The 24,285-nt window shown below is 40.8% G+C and overlaps 1 protein-coding gene across 1 annotated transcript; it reads left to right on the top strand.

Moving 5' to 3' along the window:
- The first annotated feature begins 1,227 nt into the window (after window positions 1–1,227).
- On the top strand, window positions 1,228–10,104 carry zpld1b (zona pellucida-like domain containing 1b). Its single transcript, XM_086125771.1, has 10 exons — window positions 1,228–1,388; window positions 3,483–3,703; window positions 3,859–4,040; window positions 5,631–5,703; window positions 7,136–7,233; window positions 7,451–7,531; window positions 7,659–7,830; window positions 7,899–8,004; window positions 9,445–9,474; window positions 9,702–10,104. The coding sequence occupies exons 1-10, from the start codon at window positions 1,247–1,249 to the stop codon at window positions 9,884–9,886; spliced, it is 1,290 nt and encodes a 429-aa protein (XP_085981897.1). The 5' UTR covers window positions 1,228–1,246; the 3' UTR covers window positions 9,887–10,104.
- The last annotated feature ends 14,181 nt before the right edge of the window (window positions 10,105–24,285 follow it).

Below are 24,285 nucleotides of genomic sequence, written 5' to 3'. Positions count from 1 at the left end.
GAACTGAGAACATGCCTGGTATGTTCAAGTAACATATTAAGAGTTATTCAGATAACTATGGCATAAAGAACATGCTAACAAGTTCACCAAACCATCAATGTCACTCCAAATCACAAAATTCAATGAAATCTTCATCCTCTGTGTCACTTTAAAGCAACTCCACCAACTCCGGAGGTAGAAGATGCAGCGCTTCCTCTTCTACGTCGCTTACATCAGACTCATCGTGGTTTTATCAATACAGGTCTAGAGCGGCCTCTTGTGGTTTAATGTGAAAATAACAGGTGAAATGATATAATAATGTGTTAATAATTTCACCCATAAATCGCTCCAGAGTATAAATCGCACCCCCAGCCAAACTACAAAAGAAACTGCGATTTATAATCCGGAAAATACGGTAGTTCTTTCACAATGCGGTTTTCATACTCGGTTGACGCAGTAGCTTGAGGCGCAGAGGACAACAGTGTAAAATGAACTCCACATTCCCACTTTTCCTTGTGATGCGCTGAATTTACAGCCCAGCGTGGACCTCGCAGAGGCTTTTAGCGATACTTTGTGCATCCCAATCACCTCAAGACAGCTCCGCATCGGACCATGAGTTGACGATTATCTGGATGTGAATGTGGGCCGCCGCAGTGGCCGATGACAGCTTAATTCCTGGGTTGACCCCCCATCGCACCCCCCAACTCAAATACGACTCCCCCTCCCCTAGTGAGGACCGGCGTTTGTGCCAGCTGACAGGTGATGATCAGAAACGGTGGAGGAGCGAGTGGGAAACGGCGCAGACAGCTCCGGTTTCGGGGCTCTGTGAAAAGATTTGTTGAGATCTGATGGAGGTTCCCATGTCCGTCACCGAGGCTGTGTTTGGATAATGGGCGGTGCTATCTTTCATATCTGCGCGCACACAACAAAATGCAGGCGAGGTCGCCTTCTCCCTTGTGGGGTCGCTTTGAAGGCATCAGGAAACGGTTAAACAGGTGTAGAAAAGAGAGCAGTGGGGGTGTAATGAGGCGCGACCTGGCTTAAAAAGGCCCCGAAAAATGGGGAGGTTGGCGGCCATGATGAGCGAGTGAGGCGAGGGGGAGGGCAGAAGTGGAACCGAGAAGCGGGAGACAGACAGTGGCACTATTTTGATCGAGGTCACAGAGGGCATTAGCCTCCGGACTCTCTCTCGCGCTCGGGAGATCAACGCCACATTTGAGCGTCCGCCCGGGGGGAACGCGAGGCACGCCATGTTGACCCTCTGAAAATGACGGCGGCCAAACGTTTCGCGGGTGCCCAAATGACGCCATCGTGCTTCCTCGTCCTACTCCTGATGAGCGGCGTTGCGTCGGTGTCGGCGCAGTTTAACGGATACAATTGTGACGCCAGCCACCACAGCAGGTTTCCTGGTGAGGATGACATGCGCCCCTCCGCCGCAGCATCACGACCGCGTTACATATCAAATACACAGAATTCTGTCAAATTTTGATTGTTGTTGATTGCGGTATTGTCGACGTGTACTGTGCCACTCAGAGGATCTTGTGAAGTTCATTCATGTTATTTTATTTTCACGGTTGAATTAAAAAAGTGGACTCAGGATTATGTAGATTCACCACACACAGCCAAATATTTCATGATTTGCATGATTTTTGTTTGAATACAAAGTGACACAAGTACGTGAGGAACATCTTTATACTTAATGAGCTGTCCTTTTAAAAAATATTGAAAACATCCATCTATTTTCGAATTGGCTTATCCTCACAAGGGTATACAGTATTGAAGAGAGAGAGAGAGAGCGAGAGAGAAAGAGATGTAATATAATAGTGAATCAATCTAAAATGTATCTTTCAAAAATTAGGTGGCGATTTTTCTTTGAGTTTAACGAACCTAGTATACGATCTTCACTTTCTGAATTAAATTACAGTACCATAACGTACCACTGTAAAGCCACTATATTTGCTAATGTGATAAACCAGGGGTGTCAAACTAATTTTTGTCGTGGGCCGCATTTTAGTTTCCGTTTCCCTTGGAGGGCCATTAAGACTGAAACCATATAAAAGTTCAATAATTACGGTTTATTCCACTATTGTTTAAGTTACTGTCATGAGGGGTTTGGTCACAAGAAAATGCTTACAATATGTCTGTTATTTATTACATGAGAATTTTACATTTTGGGAGAGATTTTAGCAAGCATCATGGAAGTTGACATGTTTGATTTGTTTTCACGGGCCACATAAAATGATGTGGAGGGCCAGATATGGCCCTCGGGCCTTGAGTTTGACACCTGAGTTATAAACTATTGCGAAATTGACAGTGCTCTGACAGTATCAATCAAAAGTGAAAATCTTCCTTGTGAATCTACCTTGGTAGAGGCAGAATATTAGATACAGCTCTCGTACCGGATATTAGGAGATGGTGCCGTACTACTGCTATGACAAGACTGTTTTGAAAAAACACCTGAGAATGTACAGAAATGTAAATTCCGTATTCTATATCTCCCAGAGTCTGCTGGAAAATATGATTTAAAAAAAAGTTATTCTATTAAGAGTGCATTTCAGTAAATCGGTTATCAGGCAATCGCTGCATCAAGAGTGTGCACTCCATCACACTGGCAAGTAGGCCTCATCATTTCGAATATTTTAAGAAGGAGGGGTGCTAGACCATATTAAAAGATTTAATACACTTTAATGGATAAAAGAAAAACAAATCATAAAAACATACAATTAGGTTCGGCTCCTGAACCTCACTTTTCAAAACTCTGTATCATGTATCTTTAAGTCGTATACTTATTCATAACTAATTTTACATGTTAAATAATACAGTATATTATATTATAAAAATATATTTCCAATGAATAGTCAGAACCTGTTTCAAACAAAGGAAGGCATTTATACATTTCGAGGTTGTGATATGTTTGAAAAAGCAAAAAAAAAATTAAAAAAATTATGTCAAACAGAATTGTTTTTTCTTTCAGTGGTGTCGGAGTGCAGAATAAATTAGAACAAGAATTACACGACTGTCCAAGAATTTTAAAAATATGTACACATTTTTAATCCCCAGACGTTGAATGAACTGACTTTGCAGTTTACAGTAGATTAGTGCTTCTTTTATTTATTCTGGGAGTCTAATGATGAAATCTTATTTTGCTTCACATAGTGTCTTGGCAAAAGACTGTTCCAGTCAATATGTTTGCTGGCAAAACTTCATATCTATCGTCTCAAACTTGTTTTATACAGTACAGTATATGTTAATGTTATGGTCATACATGATGTATTTGGGTAGATTTGTGCTCCCGGGAGCTTGAAGACGTGTTCATTAAGTAATATCCATCCATTCATTCGTTTTTCTGATCCACTTAAAGCTCACAAGGGTCGCGGGGGGGGGTTGCTGGAGCCTACCCCAGCCGTCTTCGGGCAGTAGGCGGGGGACACCCTGAACCGGCTGCCAGCCAATCGCAGCATCAAGTAATACTCACAGTACAAAGAGCTTTTGTTGTTTGTAAGGCGAGCGGGACATCAGCGTGTACTGCGGCGTGCAGACCATCACGGTGAAGATCAACTTCTGCCCCGTGCTGTTCTCTGGCTACACGGACACGGACCTGGCCCTCAACGGTCACCATGGCGACACCCAGTGCCGTGGCTTCATCAACAACAACACCTTCCCCACGGTTGTGCTGTTCACCATCGGACTCAGCACCCTGGAAGCTTGTGGCAACAGCCTGGAGGTAGACAGCGTGCACGCACGCGCACGGTCACGCGCACGCGCACGCACACGCACACACACACAGAGCCATTTTGTTTTGATTAAATCAATAAGTTAGCTTCATTATGTTGTTTATTGTCATGGCCACAAGCGACACGACTCTCGCTCTCTATGCAGGTCAGCACAGCGCTCGGGCCCAACGCTTACGGGAACATGTCGCTGGTACAAATCGGGAACATCTCCGGCTTTGTAGACTCCCCCGACCCGCCGACAATCATCAGCTACCTCCCTGGTTTGTTATACAAATTCAGCTGCAGCTACCCACTGGAGTACTTGGTCAATAACTCAGAGTTGGCATCGTAAGTTGGACTTTTTTTCTGCAATTCTTATGTTTTCATCAATCTGGATTTATAACTATAGGAATGTTAAATTCTTCATCAAATGAAGACATTGTGGACTGTTGTCGACTCAGAATGTGGTGTGGAAAGAAAACAAAAAAATGTTTTGTTCTCGCTATGGATAGGATACAAACTCTATGTGCTAGTCCATGAGAGGGGCAACAATTATTCGATTAATCGACGATTTTGCTGATCATTTAATTGTTTAGAGGTATTGTTTAACATCAAATTGTCCAAATCCTGATATTTCAGCCTCTCAACAACAAATATTCTCCAATTTCTGTCTTCCACAACACCAGACTGATCCTGTTTGATGAAAATAAGACATTTGCAAACATCTGCTTTTACTTTGGAAAACAATGGTCAACATTTTTTTGCTTGTAGCTTGCTTGGATTTCTCCCAGGCACGCCGGCTTGTTTCCACCACCCGAAAACATGCATGTATTTTCATTGACGACTCTAAATCTATGGTTCTCAAACTTTTTGTACCAACCTCGGACAATATTTCCAAAGTGACCAACATTAGAATACAATACGATATCAATGACAGCCACTGGAACATTAAGCAGTTTGACCATTAACACTGCATTCACATTAACATATGGAGGGGAAAAAAATCGACTTAAAAATGATTTAATTAAAATGTATTGCACATAAATGTTAAGTAGAAGCTACCTTGAAATAAAGCAAATGGTGAGTTGCAAATGGATTGGACAAAAAAAGTTAAATACAAGTGAAGTGTACCAAATGGATTGGATTCAAATGAATTGAAAAAAAAAAAGTTGAAGAGCCACCGTAACACATTTTGATTCATTCAGTGATACTGTCACATGCCACCAGGGGGAGCCCACATAAAGAGAGTGGCACACGTGACACGCTTTGAGAATCTGATGGTGAATTTGATGGCGGCGCGGGCACCCGCAGCGGCTCCTCTCTCTCTCCTGTGGTTGGGAGGAATCAAATTTATCTGTGCTGTATGTTGCACATGTAGCACATTCGACAATAAAGTTGACTTGAACTTGAACTTGAACTAATTTGACCTTGGATATGAATGCCAGTGTGAATGGCTGCTTGTCTCTGTGTACCCTGCAATTGGCTGGGGACCAATTCAGGGTATATCCCGCCTCTCGCTCAAAGTCAGCTACAATAGGCGCCACCCCGCCCGTGACTCTGATGCTTTAAAAAAAAAAAAACTAAATAATTGGAATAATTACATCCATTCATGTGAACTCCGGGACAACTTGAAGTGTGACAGACCAATTGCTAATTCTCTGTGCAGTGTATAAAGATCATTTCAAGTCGTCCGCTGCACGACTTGTTCTGCCCAATCTGCCTCACTTTTTATAAGTCGTATTTTGATTCAAACATCACCTTTAGTTGACAAACATGTTGATGTACAGTAGTTCAACACGATTTCTGGAGTACCAGTAATACAAGAGCTGCGGTGTAAAACCTTGAGGTGAGATGAAGCCATGAAGTCTTTTTGTTAATTTCCAACACTTGCGTTTATTATGAATCGCACCCGAGCTCACCCGCCTTATCTTTTCACAGCTCGTCAGTCGCAATATCCGTCAAGGACAGCAACGGCACGTTTGTGAGCACGCTGAGTCTCATGCTGTACAACGTGAGTGAGAGAGCCTTGCCTTGCTTTTTTTTGCACAAAACCTTTTCGACTTCAAGTCGAGACTTTTGTTGTGTTTGCAAAAGAATCAATATTTGCCCAAGTTCATACCTATTTCCTACAGGTGTAGATCACCTTATTTCTCTTTGGTTTGCAGCAGCAATTCACCCCAACGCCCTCAAATTTTTTTAAACTTCATTTGTTCTGGAGTTTGGTTCCTCTCCATGAATTTGATTTCCATCATGTTTTGCCATAACACTGATATACAGTATAGATGTGAATGCGTAATGAAGAAACATTAACAAGATCGTTACAATGAATATGAATTGAAAAAGCCATTTGAAAAGAAATTGTATGTCTGCCGCAGGGATCAATAAAATAGTTGACCATTGGAGGTCCAATTATACCTTCGGAGGCTCATAACTATGACAACACTATAGACAGCTATAAAGATGATGATTATGATTATTAAGTCACAAAACGTACATTTACTTTTAAAATAATGTTTAAACTATGTTAAAAATCAATCATGGAAAAAAAACACATTTGTCACATATTTCATTCTTTTTTTCTGTCATTAATTTTTGATTACCTCTGAAAAGCTGAAGCTTATTGTATCTTTTTTTTTTTTTTTGCAACGGCAGGACTAGTAATGCTAACAGAAAATGTGTCTGGCAATTGCTATTCTGGTTTAAAACTCTCATTTTATAACTACCTGTAATTAATTTTTTTCTATTGTAGTCTCATATGAAAAATGCTACAGTGAAAATTGATAACAACAACAACAAAAAAATACACCAGATTAAAAATTGAACATTGAATTTAAGTCTACACTATTATTTCTTACTTCCCCCAAAATCAAATATTGTTTTTCTTTGGTGTGAAGTACAACAAATATCTCAGAAGCAGCATCCCTATTGTCATCATTAGTATTATTTTCCTAAAATATTTTTTCAATTGCAATAAATTAGGGTAATTCCATCTACTGAGCAGGGCTTCAGACTGCCCCTAAAATTTGTGACAGTTCAAGTAAAAATGTCATCTTGTCATGCATGTGCAACCAGTACATTTGCTGATTTTCTTTGTTCTTGAGTATTTTGTTGTTGTTGTTGCTGACAAACTCCTGCTCCACGCTCCAGCACATTTATGAGTAATATAGTAAAGGACAGCGGGAATGTGAACATTTCGACAATTCAATTTGCAGTGTGTGCCCCTGAACTCTTGTGCCCGTAAAAGTTAGTGTTTGGGGCTACTATGGTACTCGTTAAAAAAAAATAAAATCAATATATAAACAGTTAGGCTGAGGCCCTGTACTGCATATTTACTGACAACTGAAATGTAAAAACAGTTAAAAATAGTCAATACTGACATTTTTACAAACACTTCAGGGAAACAAATGCAAATTATGTCTCATTCAAAATATCTTTTTGTGTAGGATTCAACATACAATCAAATGCTCTCCATCCCCATGGCCGGTCTGGCTTTGAAGACCAGAGTGTTTGCCGCAGTCAAGGCCACAAACCTGGACAAACGGTACCGCGATGGGGTTATTTAACGCCGACAAAATTCTAAAGATGTGACGTGAATGAAAATAAGTCAATGGTCGACGGCATTGACGCGCAGCCATTATGATATTATACGACACCGAGGCGCCAGGCCGTGACAGACGGAGAAAGGCCCGTGTGTGCTTTCCCATGTGTAGTCAGATGGCTATCTGGCATCCCAATCTCATAGTTTTGTCCCCCTGCAGTTGGAACATCTTGATGGACTACTGTTACACCACCCCCTCAGGGAATCCTAATGATGAACTCCGCTACGACCTTTTCCTGGGGTAATGTGACTTGTCCGCGCACGAACAAAAGGGGGAGCTATTAGCCATTCATGGCCGCCTCTGCTGAATGCAACAATGTCAGAACGTCATATCGCATATGCGTGGCTTTCTCTCCGTCTCGGCGCAGCTGCTACAAAGACCCTCAGACCACCGTTTTTGAGAATGGCAAGAGTCAGATGGGACGTTTTTCCTTTGAGGTTTTCCGCTTTGTGAAGCACCGGCACCAGAAGATGTCCACGGTGTTCCTGCACTGCGTCACCAAGCTGTGTAAAAGTGACGACTGCATAATGCTGATGCCGGTATGTCGTCATCGCCGCCGCAGGGCCTGACATTACCATCCCGGGATGACCGATTTTGTGTTTGGCAGATCTGCGGGCGGCGAAGAAAGCGAGACGAAGGGGCCGGCCTCGGTTCGCCTCCGGCTGCCAGTGGCAACGCCGTTCTTAGCGCCGGACCTATCATCACCAGGAGTGGTACGAACTCACTCTTTCAACTGATGTTTAGATATAAGGTCCAACATATTCGGTATGTACCGTATTTTTCAGATTATACGTCGCTCCGGATTATAAATCGCACCAGCCAAAAAATGCATTATTAAGAAGGAAAAAAAAGACATAAATCGCACTGGAGTATAAATCGCATTTTGGGGGGAAATTTATTTGATAAAATCCAACAGCAAGAACATACATGCCATCTTGAAAGGCAATTTAAAATAAAAATTCAATCGAAAACAACACGCTGAAACAACGAACTGAGAACGTGCCTGGTATGTTCAAGTAACATATTAAGAGTTATTCAGATAACTATGGCATAAAGAACATGCTAACAAGTTCACCAAACCATCTGTGTCACTCCAAATCACTAAATCCAATGGAATCTTCATCCTCTGTGTCACTTTAAAGCAACTCCAACAACTCCGGAGGTAGAAGATGCAGCGCTTCCTCTTCTACATCGCTTACGTCAGACTCATCGTGGTGGTTTAATGTGAAAATAACATGTGAAATGATATAATAATGTGTTAATAATTTCACCCATAAATCGCTCCAGAGTATAAGTCGCACCCCCAGCCAAACTATGAAAAAAACTGCGACTTATAGTCCGGAAAATACGGTATGCAGTGCCAGCAGAACCAATCTGTAAGACAATTGATTCATTCACTGATGTTTTGGTATCTATGGATGTGCTGAACCCTTGTTGCTGTGCCTGTTTCATATTGTTCTTAATATTACTGTCACAGCAGAGGTCTGCGTGGTCTCTGCGACTGAAGTAGATCATTCAACTGACACGCCGCAAAGGAAAAAGAATCACCCTGTATCGGGTTTTTAAGCTCCAAATGCTTCTCGTTCTCTTTTCACTGAACCACAAAAACAAGGACAAAGCGCATTGCCACAAAGAGAGGAAATGCGCACTAATAAGGCAGAAATGTGGCCACATTGACAGGGAATGATCGGTCACCCCATTCACTGACTGCACCCACGCACTCTCCATTCTTTTCGTTTGTGCCATCGGTACATCAGAAATGATAAATATAGCCGAGTATGATGGTAAAATGTAACATATTGACAGTGTGAACAGTAGAGCCCAACTGAAATGGTTTTTCTGAGGACAATGCTGATTCTGTCATTTGGAATAAAATGCAGATCGCAGATTCAATAAACTAGATCCATCCGTTCATTTTCTGATCCGCTTTAATCAATTCATTTTTAGGAGGGTGTCTAATTTTTGGCAAACTGACGTAGGGGGTAGGGGGGCAGGCTTGGTCCCTAACCCTTGCTAATAGCAAGAGTTCACCCTATTACAATCTGTCTTCAAATTATTATTATTTTTTTACCCTTCATGTTTATTTTGGTGTTATTTTATGCGACACAAACTACCTGAATTTAAAATATAACCAATTGTGTTTTTTATTCCAGATGATACCCCCACCAACAACACTCAGCTTGGTAAGCAGCCTTCCACAACATTGATGAAACAAACACACAAAAAGTGTGAGACCTTTTTGGGATGTTCAGATTGACAACAAGGGATTATTAGGAAAATGTTAGGTTTTGTTTGTTTTTGGCATGTTTTTCTGGCAGTAAAACAACAAAGCGACGTCGCGATAAGTTTCATGTCAAAGCATCTGTTTCAAGTTTCTTCTATTGGCCACACATTACGTTTTACCTTACAGTGGCAGGCGACCCCTCACAGCCGATGAATCCGATGACCACAGCGCTGATCTCAGGCGTGGTCATCCTGGGCGGGATTAGCGTCGGCTTCGTGCTGCTGTCGCTGCATCTCCTGCAGAAGACACGCCTCCCACCATCCTCCTCGGCTGCTGCAGCCTCAGGAGCTTGGAACCCTGCTTTTAAATGAACACATTAAATTATAAACACACTGTAGTGAATTAATTTGCACACACATCATTAAATGTGTGTTTCAGGTGTTGTGTGCCGCCTACATTATTGACATCTGATGAAGGATTATATTCTCAATACATATCAGAAAAAAAAGAAAAGAAGAAAATGGATCTTCAGGTTAGATAGTTTGGATTTTTATAACTATTAAGAACTATTAAGATGGGTGGATCCATGCCGTTATTATAATGCTGACCAACCATAAAGTGTAGAAGAAGCATGATCAAAAATAGGTTGTTGTTTTGTTTTTGTTTTTTGTTTTGTTTTCTAATTATCAATCGATAATATAATTTTTTGAGATTCTTTAAAAAAAATTAAACTATAGACTTTCTAAAAACACCTTCAAACAACTTAGATTTCTGTTGTAACTGTTGAATGCTTTAAATAAAAAAATGTTAATGTGTATGTATGTTAAAACAGCGCAACATTAATAATATAATACATAATATAAACTATTTTTGTTGTTCAGTTCTGTATGTAAAGCTGTTATTTAACAGTATATACCATTTTGGTTATGGTAATGATGATGATTATATGATACTACAGTAATCCCTCATTTATTGCGGTTAATGGGGACCAAAACCACCTGCGATAAACGAAAATCTGTGAAGTAGCGACCAATTAACATATACTGGTAAAAAAATAAAAATAATATTTTTTTTAAGTCCGCAAAAAGTCCGCAAACAGTCCGTGAGAAGCTGAAAACCAACAGCGAGTCACATAGAGCAACATATACAGTACTGTACTCTGTATTTGAAAAGATATATATATATATATATATATATATATATACAGTTATACTGTGTGTGTGTATGTATATATATATATATATATATATATATACACAGGTATACTGTGTGTATATATATATATATATATACAGGTATACTGTGTGTGTATATATATATATATATATATATACAATTTTTTATGAATATGTTTGAAAAAATCCGCGATGCACCGAATCCGCGATAAACGAACCGCGAAATAGCGAGGGATCACTGTATTTGGAAAATTAATACAATTATTATAATCACCCATCACAATGTGTAACATACTTATATTTACATAGAGTGGATAATAAAAAGATATTTACACACCACTGTTCAAAAGTCAGCTCTTGTGATCTGGAAACTATTGAGACCGAGCGAAATCATTTCAAAACATTCTCTTCTTGGCCTTAACGTAACCTATAACCAGTGCAAAAAATGAATTTTTAAAAAAGTTGTTACAAGGGGAAGTGCAAACAAACTGAGATAATATGGTTACACACGTATGCAACCCATCCTCTACATCGAGATGCGGCTGATGAACAGAAAATAAAGTGCAGTTGTTCTCCTTGGCTTTTCTTGACAACAGTTTTGTTTACTCGCAGTTGCCTGAAGGGTTTGAGCTAACTGAGTGGTATTTGGAATTGTTAAACATTCCTTCCCACTTGGCCCCAGGTCCAGCTGAAGAAAAATAATATACACTCGTATACTTTTATATCCAATGTGTTTTTAACACAATATTATTTAATACAGAGAAAATCCATCTACTTTTGTGGTGCATTATTTTATACAGAAGTCATTCATTAAAAAAAAACAAATCAATGAGAAATAGGTACGTGGTTTGATATTTTCATGTCAGCCAGTTCCACATAATTGTATTATTATTAAAACATGCATAAAATATGTGTTGAGTTAATGTTCAATATTTTTGTGTTCAACAAACAGCCCATTTCAACATTTTCAGTCCTCACTTCGGGAGAGGTAATGTGGATTGATTGGTTTTTCTTATTTTATTTTATATTTTTTAAAACATTTCCCAACGGCTACAGTATTATTGCCGGAAATTAACTTTCCAATTTCCACTGAATTTATTCTCCTTCGCGATGACCCATGTGATAAAAGTCTAGACCTCACGTGCGTGTATGTCTCCATCACACACAAGGAACAATGGAACAAGTGGAGCGAGACCTAAGGGGTCCCCTGCCTCGGGTGACTAATATCTTGTTTCACAAAAGTAAGAATGGATAAGAAGATGCCCTGCTTGGAGTCACGTCATGCTGACGGAAACTCCTATCCTTCATTTTGACATCTGAGTTTTCTCTTCCCAGCTGGCTCAGCTGACAAGATCATCTTCACTTTATTTGAAACATATTTTATTCATCCATCCATCCATGGATGAATAAAACATGTCTCAAATAAGGTCAAAATTCAATTGTGAACTTATTTGAGACATGTTTTATCGTAGATCATAATTGTAATAAGGCTAATCTTTTTCCGCTTCATATTTTTTGACCTCACTCCGGGGAAGGAGTGCCTCACCAGTCTCGAATTTCACCGCACGTCACTGCCTGATTCAATTGTTCATGATCGCTTCAGGCCTCGACAGAGCTTGCTGATGAACTGATCATTTGAATCAGGTGTGTTGAAGTAGGGCGGGATCCAAAACAGGCAGGAGATGGCTCTTGAGGAACCGGAGTTCCCTACCCATGCTCTAACATCATTTATCCATCCATCCATCCATTTTCCGATCCGCTTATCCTCACAAGGGTCGCGGAGGGCGCTGGAGCCTATCCCAGCTGTCTTCGAGCAGTAGGCGGGGGACACCCTGAACCAGTTGCCAGCCAATCGCAGGGCACACACAGACGCACAATCATTCATGCTCACACTCACACCTAGAGACAATATGGAGTGTTCAATCAGCTTGCCATGCATGTTTTTGGAATGTGGGAGGAAACCGGAGTACCCAGAGAATACCCACGCAGCCCTGGGGAGAACATGCAAACTCCACACAGGGAGGCCAGAGCTGGAATTGAACCCGCACTTTGGTGTGATGAGATGCAGATTTTCTATTATGTTTGTGAAGCTTGCTTGTGTTTCCCCCCAGACATTTTAATGATTGATTGCACTTGTGACAATGTGCATTGAGCGCCGACGTTGTGACTCAGCCATTTATTGTAAAATGATTCATCTTGCCTAGAGTGAAATGTTCAAATGCTACGTTCATAGCAACAGAGTTAAGCCAATGTAAAGGACACCAACTTGGGCTGTCAGTGCATGTTATTAAAACCTCACTCCTCAAGCCTCTGATTTCGCAGATGCCCATGCCACCTCACCTGTCTCCGCTTGATACGAAAGAGCAGCAGTTCTATTCTGAGCTCCTAGTGGATTAGAGAGATTTTCACTGTATGTTGAGAGAGACCGGCCACTTCGCAGGGGAACCTTATTTCCGCCACTTGCATTTGTGCTTTTGTTCTTTCGTTGACGACTCGCAGCCCGTGACAAGAGCTGAGGGTGGAAACGTAGCTTTCTTGGTAAAGTGAGAACTTTGTCTTTTGGCTCCTTCCTCCCTATGACAGACCGATCCAGAGTCCGCTTCGCTGCACCAATGCGTCTATTCCATTCTTCCCTCACTCACGAACAAGAGCCGAGGATCCTTGAACCCCACTTTGGGCAGCATCTCACTCCCAACTTGAGAGGGCACTCCACCTTTTTTTTTTTTGGTTTGTTTATTGAACATAAAATGTATACAGTAATAATTTGACAGAAAATAAGGTAAATAAAATAGTAAAAAAGAAAGAAATCAGTCTTCATTTAACACAGTAATTATTTTTCTGACTGAGTACCATGGTTTCAGATTTAGAGGTGGTCATTCTCATCCCGCTCGGCTCCGAACTAACTGCTCAAGTGAGAGCTGAAGATGGCAGCTTGATGAGGCCAACAGAACCACATGAAATGTAAAGAGCAGAGATGCAAAGCTGAGGCCACTCAATAGCAAAAGCTTACTCTCAATCAATGGTTCTTAACCTGGGTTTGATCCAACCCCAGGTGTTCGGTGAATCAGTCTCAGGGGTTCGACGGAGACTCTGCCATGGAGGTTAATTAAGACACGGCCGACTCAACATGTCATTTAGTTATGACATGCCCACTTGGCCATCACTGCTGCAGATGGTCACATGACATTGCTTGTCCAATCAGTCTTCTTCTTCTCCTTTCGGCTTGTCCCTTTTCAGAGGTTGCCACAGCGAGTCATTATTTTCCATCTTTCCCTGTTCTCTGCATCCTCTACTCTGACTCCAACTACCTGCATGTCTTCCCTCACGGCATCCATGAATCTCCTCTTTGGCCTTCCTCTCTGTCTCCTACCTAGTAGCCCCATCTCTAACATTCTCCTACCAATGTATCCACTGTGCTGTGGGAAATTTAGTTCGCTTCGTCGTCAATGTGTGACTGTCGTGATTGTACGTCGTGTGATTTTTATAATTTTTAAAAAGTGTTTTAACACATGCTATGTCGAGCAAAAAGAGAAACTGGTCAGACGAATATGTATAACATGGATTCCCATGCATCACGGAACGTGATGGGACTCAGCGTCCTATCTGCATGATTTGTCATACCAAGTTGAGCAACTCTAGTGTCGCACCAATAAAACTGAAGGAACACTTCTCGAATCATATTTTTATTTTTCACTCAGAGTTCGGTGAATCTGCATATGAACCAGTTGGGTTCGGTACCTCTAACAAGGTTAAGAATTACTGTATACATACGTAGACAGAGACAATGTATCCATTTAGCTAATGTCTTATTTTGTTCACAGAAATTCACATGGTGGATCTCGTTTTTAAATTAGTGAGTCATTTTCACTCTGAATTGACGTGCACCATCCATTAAAATGTAAACTATATTTTTCTTTTAATGTGAATTGTACTCAGTGGAGCATTATCAGTGAGGCGGGGGACACAGTTGCACTAAACATCAGTTGAAATGGTTTGTGATAAGACTTATTAATCCGCAGGAGGTCAAATTGCTCCAGAGCCAGGAAATCGCTGTTGCTGAGAAACAGTCACAACAGGAGAAAAGAAAGGTAAGTACCCCCCCCCCCACCCCCTCATCCCACCGCTATGCAAACAAAAGCAACTTTTTTCATTATCACATTCCACAATTTCCTGTGTTGCAACCGTGTCTCTGTGAAGTATTACGTTCCTTTCCTTCTGCACACAGCCCGGTCCGGCGACGGCCAGTCTGATGGCAAGGGCATGCCGGTGGGCCTGGGGATTGCTGTGGTCATCCTCTTTGTGATAGGTGTAATGGCCATTTTGACTGGCGGCTACTTTTTTTAATATTTTTTTTATCAAAAGCTGAAGCAACTGAGCTCACAATGGGTCAGCATGCTAAACGGAGCAGAATTGGCGGTGGTACATGGCGTATGCGGAAGCACTTAAAAAGCTTGTTTTCTGGATAATGGATGGATCACGATGCACGGATCACGAGATTATCTGCATGAACCTTTATCAAGAGTGCTTCCTAACAGCCTGCATCTATTTGTTGAGGTATTTCATACAAGCCGGAGTTGACTCGTTCGCATTAGTCCGCTCGAAATCCGAAAAAGCATTTTGCATGTGTATTTAATCAACCAGATGCATGCTCTTGACTTGCATTGTGTCGCACACATGTTGTAACAACGTTTCACATAAAGCTGCAGACGATACACTAATACAGTCATTTAGCACAGCCACCTATGCTGTTTTCTATGCTATTGCTAATTTACTATATTTATTCTACAAATATATTGCTCATGCTTTATTTTATATTGCACTTATATTGAACTGTGTACAGTTCTTTTCTGAAACATTTATTTTGTGCAATGAAACACTTTATCCCCCCACCTCCCCCCAATTTTGCTGCTGTAGACTGCAAATTTCCCCAGTGTGGGACAAATAAAGGTTATCTTATCTTATTTATTTATTTTCATCATGGGCTTCCTTTCATGGTGCGTGCTCGACATCATTAGTCTGAATGCTCCTCAAAAGGTAACAATCTTGTGGCAAACCCCAAAAAACTGTACAAGCCTTGCTGATGTGTTTTTGTTGTTGTTGTTGTTGTTGGGCATGACACACATTGACTATTAAAGCTTGCAAGATGTACAAAAATACAGAGCGTGTTCCAGTGACAGACTCAAATGAACTCAAATCACACACCGTCTCCTGACAGTAACTAGTCCAGTATGAGCATTTACAGGGAAGAATCTGTACTGTATTTACAGTCATGCAGTTTTTGTGATGACTCTCCACCGGAGGGGGTCTAATCACCATTTTTAACTTCATTAAAAAACATTTTTAAGACCACCCACCACCACCACCACCACAGTTCACTTGATCACAAGAGATTTTAGCTGGTGTGATGACACGCTAAGCAACAGATTTAAGTTAAATCAGTTAAATCATTTAACAAAGTCATATTTAAGACATTTAAAGACCACTTAAATCCAATTGAAGATCTCTCATTCTCTATATATCACCACGAGGAGAGATATGCACTCTGTGTTTTCTCACAAAAAAATTGCAATTATATGGGTGATCTAAAATAAGCATTAAACACGCATAATTGCAGACTAATTAGAATTTTTTAACAAGGTTCTCCAAAGATAATGCAGTCTTATTTACTATGTCTGCAGCATTTATATGTGTGTGTGTGTGTGTGTGTGTGTGTGTGTGTGTGTGTGTGTGAGAGACGAGATGAGCCACTTTGTAACGTGAATGGAGGGGAGACGACCAGCTGAGCTCACTCCATTAAGGTAATGGTAAATGTGCGCTTGCAATGAAGCCTTCCTTTTATGACTTCCATGTAATTTAATTAAAACAACAGGGATGGACACTGACCTTGAGAACTCAGTGGCTTTGCCCTCTTAAAGTGTTTAGGGCCTTCAGAATTTGTCGGGAACCTGCCGCCCGTGTTGCAAAATGACAGGCCATATTTTATGATATCTTAGCAGCCGACTCATGCTGTCTTGTGATCGTGAACGGTATTTGAATGGATGCCATTTAAACTGTCGCTTTCATATTGTCAGACAAGGGTGGAAAAACTAAAATCTCTTTTCTCGGTGCTTCTTAGGTTCTTTTGTTCCTTTCGATCAGATGGATGAATAATTGTTCTGTCATTTCCACTCTAATTAAAAGGCACATGAGTGTGTCTGTAGGCTACGGTGTAGCTTGAGCAGACAGTTTTCATGAAAAATGGATGAAGCAGCTGTAGCCTAGTTTAAGACCGGCACGCGAACACAGAGGGCCATGACTTGGAATATTGGCCGTGATGACGGTGCAGGAGATAAAATAATAGGAAGAAAAATCATGTGTGGATAGAGAGAGGTGTGAAAGTGTTACGACACACTGTGGAGGAAGTCTTGTTATTCCATTCATCTTTAGTAATAAGACAGAGAAAGTGGACGGCTGCGGGTAAAGCAAAATGTCACGTTGAAGTCATCACGGGAAGCACGGAGCCACGCACATCATCAATGAACACATCATGTGTGCCAGCCAATTGCAGGGCAAACAGAATCCTGCAGAGTCAACAGATTTTGTGACCAAACAGCGACCCAGTAAAAAAAAATTTTTTTTAAAAAGGAACAAAAGCAGCTTTTCCAGGTGGTGTAGAAATACCTAGACTCCAATCAGTCCTTGTAAACTTGGCATTGATAGAGTGGAATGTAGTCATAAGTATTGATAAGTATTTAAATGTATAAAGAATTTGATTGCTTTCACTATTTGGTCCTTTGAATTGCCGAAGTGCTGCATACCTTGCGGGTTCATCGTCAGTACAACCCATGACAATGTAGTTGTATTTATTGATGATGGTTTTAAACATATTGATTGGTTGTGCCTTGCTTCTACAGGTGATGACATCCCTTACCCATAGTCGTGTGTCTTCTTCAGGCTGTTGTGACAAACAACCTGGAGCTCTTTGGGGGGGGTGGGGCACAGAGCACTAGAATGTTGAGCCACTCTACAACATACCTGCACTTCAAATCCTCTCAAAGGCTTTCTCAAGCTTCCACACACTATATAGTTGGATGAAGAAAAAAAAGTTTAAAATATGCACCGCTTTTAACACCCTGGTAGAGTTGGCACCCCTCCTTTCCTTCATGAAACAAAGACAATTACACCTTATTGAAAACAACCACAGGGTAACTTCACATTCCGCTAGCTTGATGCTAATGCTTATTGTCGTCTATGTTGCAGTATCTGGTCGTGTCGGTTCGGGTCAGGTGGCCAAGTTAAGCACAACACGACCACCAATGAGCAACATTCAATTAATGCAGTGCGTCAAGAACAGTATTCTTTTTTTTTTAAATTTTATTTAATTATGTCATTACAGTAGGTTTTCATAAAGTACAATGTTATGGGGTGCTATTTTTTTCTTCATGAACATACAAATTACAACAACTCTTGTTTTATTTGTTTTTCTCGTGTGGGGGTGCACCCCTCCACACAGTCAAAGACCCTTCAAAAAATGTCAAAAGAAAGCCTACTTACAGCAGTCAGTTCAGAAATTCCTGTCTTAGATCAGTTTATCATGCACTTTTTAAGTCACACGTCGCCATCAGCATTCAAAGGGAACCGGCACACCCTCTCTCTGCCGCACACACTCTGAATTTAAAAAACAAAACAAAACAAAAGGCGAAACACAGCCGATAATCATCAAGTTTAATCATGCAGTCTAAAATAGAAAAACTTACAATGTTCACATTTTCATGTTGATTTTGAAAAATTACCTTGCTGTGAATAAATGGTGGTGGGGGTGGGGGGATATAAATGCTAGCATCATCTTGCGTCAGTTCATCTTCACTTATTTGTCTAGCTTTCCATCATTCTTTCAGAACTGGGCTACTTGTTAATGATTGATGCGTCACCTCTTAACGTGATGGATCAACAGACCGCTGCAGGATGCGACTGGCTTGGGTTACCCACTCATCCTAACTCCCCCCTTCCTCCAACTCTGCTCGCGGCCACTCGACGCCCCTCCCTGTGCAGGGGAGATGCGCTCTGCGTCCGCTGATGGAGGAACAAAAGGCACATTCAACAGAAGCTCCATCAATAATGTAGAGCTGAGGGGTCGGCGCTGCCAGTAGGGGAAGCAGTTGGGGGCCTTTTACTGGAGGAGCCGGGGTAAAAACAGTGGTACTTTTGAAGTGAAGTTTTAAGTCGAGATAGGCACTTTACCTTATTTTGCCGGTCCGTTCTCCGTCCGCAACCTGGGGACACTTCCGTCATCGTCCCCCCGTCCATATTCATATAATAATCGTTCTGTAGCCTCATCCTTTTAAAGCGTTTCTGTCCCAGTCCACCCCATCTCCGAAAAAAAGCATCCGTGCATGACACCGTGGGAGAGAGGCATGGGGGAGAGGGGTTGGGGGGGGGGGGGGTCAAGTAATACCCTACAGATGAGACAGCACTTACTTTGCTCCATTCATTCGCGTAACACTGCTGATTCTATCTTGTAGAGTGCCTTTTAAGCTAAATGTAAACACGTTTTTATCAGAAACAACATTAAATAACAGGATACAAAGACGCCGCCTTGAGTACGTTGACGCCGCAGTCATATTGGATGTGGCAAAGTGAAGCAAACTGTGAATATGCTTCCTCCTTGGAGATGTATCATCTAGCAAAAACTCAGTGGATTAATACGGAATTGTTGCTTATGATTGTATGACGTTATCCTAGCTCAGTTTTACGATCTCATTTGCCGAATTTATATCTAATATAAAAGTCACATACCATATGGCAGATGGGTTAACATATCGCTCTGACCCAGTTCAACAATTGTCTGCTACAGAATTGAAAAGAAAAGGGAAAATAATATTTATATTCACTTTGGATTTCCCAAGAGTTAAAACTAGCACTCGCCACATTGTTCTAAAATATTTTAAACTTTTTTGGGGGGGTGTTCACTAAAAACAATAATGCCGCTTTCTGCCTCGTTTCTGAATTGGAAAATGCAATTCAAAAGCTGAGTGAAGTAAATAAATACTATATATATATATATATATATATTAAGAGCTGAACAAGCTCCAAAGCTTTGTTTTATGTTAAAATACCTTTGTACTAATTTACCTCATTTACTGTAAATAAAAAAAATGGTGTTTTTAAATTTGTAATGTAATTTACCTTAGAAATCCTCTGTGATTTAATTATGATTGAATTAATTGCAATGATAATTATAATTAAATAAAAAATATATGTACTTTGTTAAACTATTTTACGTACACACATTTTTTTTCTTCTTCTTCTTCTTCTTTTTTTAACGGATCTCTAATTGACTTGACCCATTTGTGGATTTAAAAATCAAATACTGTCCTTCAGAGCACAAAAGTCGTCCACCCCTAAGTTAGTGTGTTGCAAATGGCTTCCCTCAAACATTTGCAGTTCCAGCGATGTGGATCCTTATTTCGGCTACCTATCAACGTTCATGATAATTTGTCTTTCGCTGCTTTGACCTCATTCATCATGGGGACACTCGTGACTCCAAAAAGTTATTTCCTGCTCGCGCTCACATGCATGTATACTTCCAGTGTCCCTTTGTCTTTTTTTATATCGTGATGCCAGTATGGTTTGCAGACACCAGAGGGACATGGGAACACATATAAACAGCTGGCAGAGATGTGCTCCCCCAATTTGTTGGTGGCCACCGGGGATCCTGCGGGGATTATCCTTCATAATTCATGGAAGGCAGACACCCGTAAAGAGACAAGCCTCAGGCTGGGCTAAGGTGAAACAGTCCCTTTTTTTTTTTTGTCAGCTAAAGAGGAAACTCGAAAGGACATTACATCAAAAGCTGGCCAATTCAGAGTTCACTTAACATTTTTCTGAAACACTTCAAAAAAAAAAAAAAAGATGTATCTGAGTTAAGTTTGCATTTAGGTCAGGGGAGAACAAACATTTGAGCTCATGGGCCTCATATGACTCATTCACTGCCAGCGCTACCACTTAACATAGATATTTGACAGCTATAGAACTCAATGGCAAAGGACGTTTTCATTTTAATATGATCACATGGGCAAGGTTATTCACAGATGAGGTTAAAACGTTACATACAGTAGATTTGCCTTTCAGTCTCCTAGCCTAATAGTCATGCAAATTAGTATGTATGTTGCAGTGCTATAACCAGTGGCGGGCCGTGCATTTCAACCTTAGACCTTCAGTGACGTCACATAGATTAACACAATATAGGCTCGTCAGGCAGCACTTAATTTCGGGAGCATTTAAAACCATCAAGTATGCATTCACAATTAAGAGCAGGAAACTAAATTTACAGATATTGTCAAAAATAAAAAGATTTAAAAAATACTAAATAAAATGCCACCCAAATTACGCTGTGTGATCATAAACAAGTCTGTCCAATAAATTGCGCAATGTCGCAGTTTCATATAAGACACCAACCACACAATAACAAAACAAACTATTCTTTGAAAATAAAATTAACAGATCATTTGCATTTTGAGAATAGGCTATACAACAGCAAATAACTGAAAATGTTGAGCAGCTGAGATTGAACGAATTTTAGTGCACGAAGCTGACTACAATGCGCCATTATAAATTGCAGGTGAGCTGATTTATTTGATACATTTTTGTATCTTTGTCATTTTATTTCGTGACCATTAATACTAACGAAATAAAATAACAAGAAGAAATGTAAAATAAAATTCATTTACTCACCAATGTAGTGCCTGTTCACTGAGCTGCAGATCTACGCGAGTGTACCCAAACGTTTTTAAACGCACCGTAGCTTGTAAGTGCCCAGCCGTGCTCTGATGTTTCCTTGCTGCCTTGGTAAAACAACTTAAATTGGTAAATCCAGTGGAAGGTCCGTCTTGAAAATTGTGTGGAAAGTAGTCCTGCAACCAGATCAAGTCTTCTCCTTCGGCCATTTTGGGTCAAAATGCAGCAAGAGCTCCCTCTAGCAGGCGCTAATCCAATCACCGAACGCGCACGTCCAGTGTCGACGTAAGCCCTTCTCGCTGGCCCTGGTACGCAGACTCGTGATCTGATTGGCTATTGCAAGCTGACTGTGCCGGTTCATTTACAGCGCACAGGGGCCGGAGCAAGTTTAGTTTACCTGGCAACACAAGCTATCTGAAATATGATTGGTTAAAAACTCTACCATAATAAATAAGTTATTTATCGAGTGGCTTTCAATGTTATTTAAAATAACATTGAAAGCCACTCGACTAAGTGGAAATAATATGACGTAAAGAATACAGAGAATAATTTTGTTGACATATTTATGAAAATAAAATAACAAATTAAATTTATGGTATTCTCAGAAAAGTAAATTTAATAAATGTACTTTTCTGAGAATGTTTAGGCCAGCAGAGAAGGCCTTGCTGGACCTGACGGAACGCCACTGGCTATAACCCTTTAAGCAACAAATTGAAAACAAAAGGTACAGTAACATGTTTCATGACAATAACAGCCCTGAGTAATATACTATTTATCCTCTGTGATGAACGACTAATATTAGTGCTGTACTGACAAGCTGTGAGGAGTTGAGATGTCTGAATGAACAGTATATCTGTCCGTCTGATATTGCATCTATGTGGCCAATGCAGGAGCACCACAAAGAGCCACATTCAAATTAAAGCAGTGTTAGTCTTTTTAATTCATTCATCCAATATACGGGCCGGTTATCTTCAATAGGGTAGCAGGCATGCTGGAGCCTATCCCAGCTGTCTTTGGGCAGTAGACAGGGTTGTCAATCATAGGGCACACATAGACAAACAAGCATTCAGACTGACAATTGCATCTAGGGACAATTTAGAGTATTCCATTAACCTACCACACATGTTTTTTGGAGTATGGAAGGAAACCGGAGTACCCGGAGAACACCCATACAGGAAGGCCAGAGCCTCTGCACTGTATGGCGGATGTACTAACTAGTCCACCACCATGCCACCAATTTTCAATTCTATCATCTATCATTCATCCATCCATTAATATAAAAATATTAAGTCATTACTGTAACATTTGATTTTGGAGGTCCTCATATGACCTTAAAAAAAAATTAAAGTTAAAATGTGAATGTAAAATTGTGATTGGCTGGCAACTAGTCTTGGGTGTTCTCCCACCTATTGCCCCAAAGTCTGCTGAGACCGGCTGTCGCTCACCCATCACCCTATTGAGGACAACAGTATAGAAAATGGATAGATGTTATTTAAAAAATGAAAAAAATTAATTGATTAAGTGGCATGCGTTGACAAATTCTCGAAATGCAAAAAAATAAAAATACAAAAACGGCTGCGACAAACACCAGCAGCAAAGGTTTTTTGATAAATCCCTCAGTGTAGCCACACTCCTCCCGTTAAATCCCCGCCGAGCCGCATTTGCAAGACTTTGATGCGGCAACGAATGCTAACGGGAGGCAGGAGATGAATTAAATTACCCCGCATACTCAGGAGTGCAAACTTCTTAGCTGTGAATTATGATGTTGCCAAGCGCCGTTGTTTAGCTGCGTCGCATGCTTTGAGGTGTCACTCTAAACATTTCAATTATTGCAACTTCGTCGTCAACATTTTTTTTGCCCCTTGTTTACATGCAGCAACTTTTTGTTTGGCATTTTAGTGCGCTTTAATGGAGAGTGATACAAAATGGAAAGCCTTAGTGTGATGCAAAGCAATAGCACAGCTAATGCTTGAACATAATCAAAAGCAATGGCTATGTAAAAATGTACAGGAGGCAGTCGCTCACAAAAGCGAGTATACCCACCCATCCATTTTCAACACCGCTTATCCTGGACAGGGTCGCGTGGAGTTGCTGGAGCCTATCCCAGCTGACTTTGGGCGGAGGGTAAACTACACCCTGGACTGGTCGCCAGTCAGTCGCAGGGCACATATGGAGACAAACGACCATTCACACCCACATCCACACTGCACTGACAAAAGTCAGAACACCGCTAAATGTCCAAACTGGATGCAATTTTCTGTCCCCGGAGTCATGTACAGTAACTCATTGGCCAGGCGGGTTTATTTACTCAACTGCAGATGGGTGGAGGCATCTATCGGTTTGAAAAAAAAACTGATGGACTGACGATGCCAGATGGGTTCCCAAGGCACTGACGAATGACGGACAGGCAAAATTTGGTAAATTGTCCACCTCTGGGCGTAGTGATGTAACAGTTTGCCTGTGTGTTGCCTTCACTGGTGGAAGCTGGACTATGAACTGTGGAGCAGCGAAATGTAATACATTATTCTCCATGAACCAGGCAAACTCAATCACCCTCAGAACTGGTGTTTTTCGTTTGACATTTTACATTTCTGAGTGAGCGCAGCTGGTTTCCAAAGCATTGGAGGTGATGCTCTTCCCTCAACCTTTTGTGCTCGATTGCTGCAGTGATAAGTCATTAGTTGAGTCATTCGTTATGGGTTATTTCCTGCATCACACGCCACAAAAGTGTTTTTCTTCTTTGAGTAGTTTACATTCGACATCTCTGACCCCATATGGATTTTATGCTAAGTGCCGTCTTGCAAACTGTGCATGATGGTGATAAAAACAGGAAGTGATTATTTATGAATGAAAGAGATGAATGGCAGAGGGAAAGGGAA

The sequence above is a fragment of the Hippocampus guttulatus genome, chromosome 12 (assembly GCF_054856545.1).
Source record: "Hippocampus guttulatus isolate MCC_2025c chromosome 12, RoL_Hgut_1.0, whole genome shotgun sequence".
Lineage (NCBI taxonomy): Eukaryota > Metazoa > Chordata > Actinopteri > Syngnathiformes > Syngnathidae > Hippocampus > Hippocampus guttulatus.
The sequence above is the reverse complement of the archived record's forward strand: the minus strand, read 5'-3'. Positions and strand labels throughout refer to the sequence as shown.

What these genes read in the sequence shown, in the direction of transcription:
- zpld1b (XM_086125771.1), top strand. Translation starts at nt 1,247, where the DNA reads ATGACGGCGGCCAAACGTTTCGCGGGTGCCCAAATGACGCCATCGTGC. An exon ending in TGAGTCTCATGCTGTACAAC is followed by an intron (nt 5,704 to 7,135) that starts GTGAGTGAGAGA and finishes CTTTTTGTGTAG; the next exon opens with GATTCAACATACAATCAAAT. An exon ending in CACCAACAACACTCAGCTTG is followed by an intron (nt 9,475 to 9,701) that starts GTAAGCAGCCTT and finishes TTTACCTTACAG; the next exon opens with TGGCAGGCGACCCCTCACAG.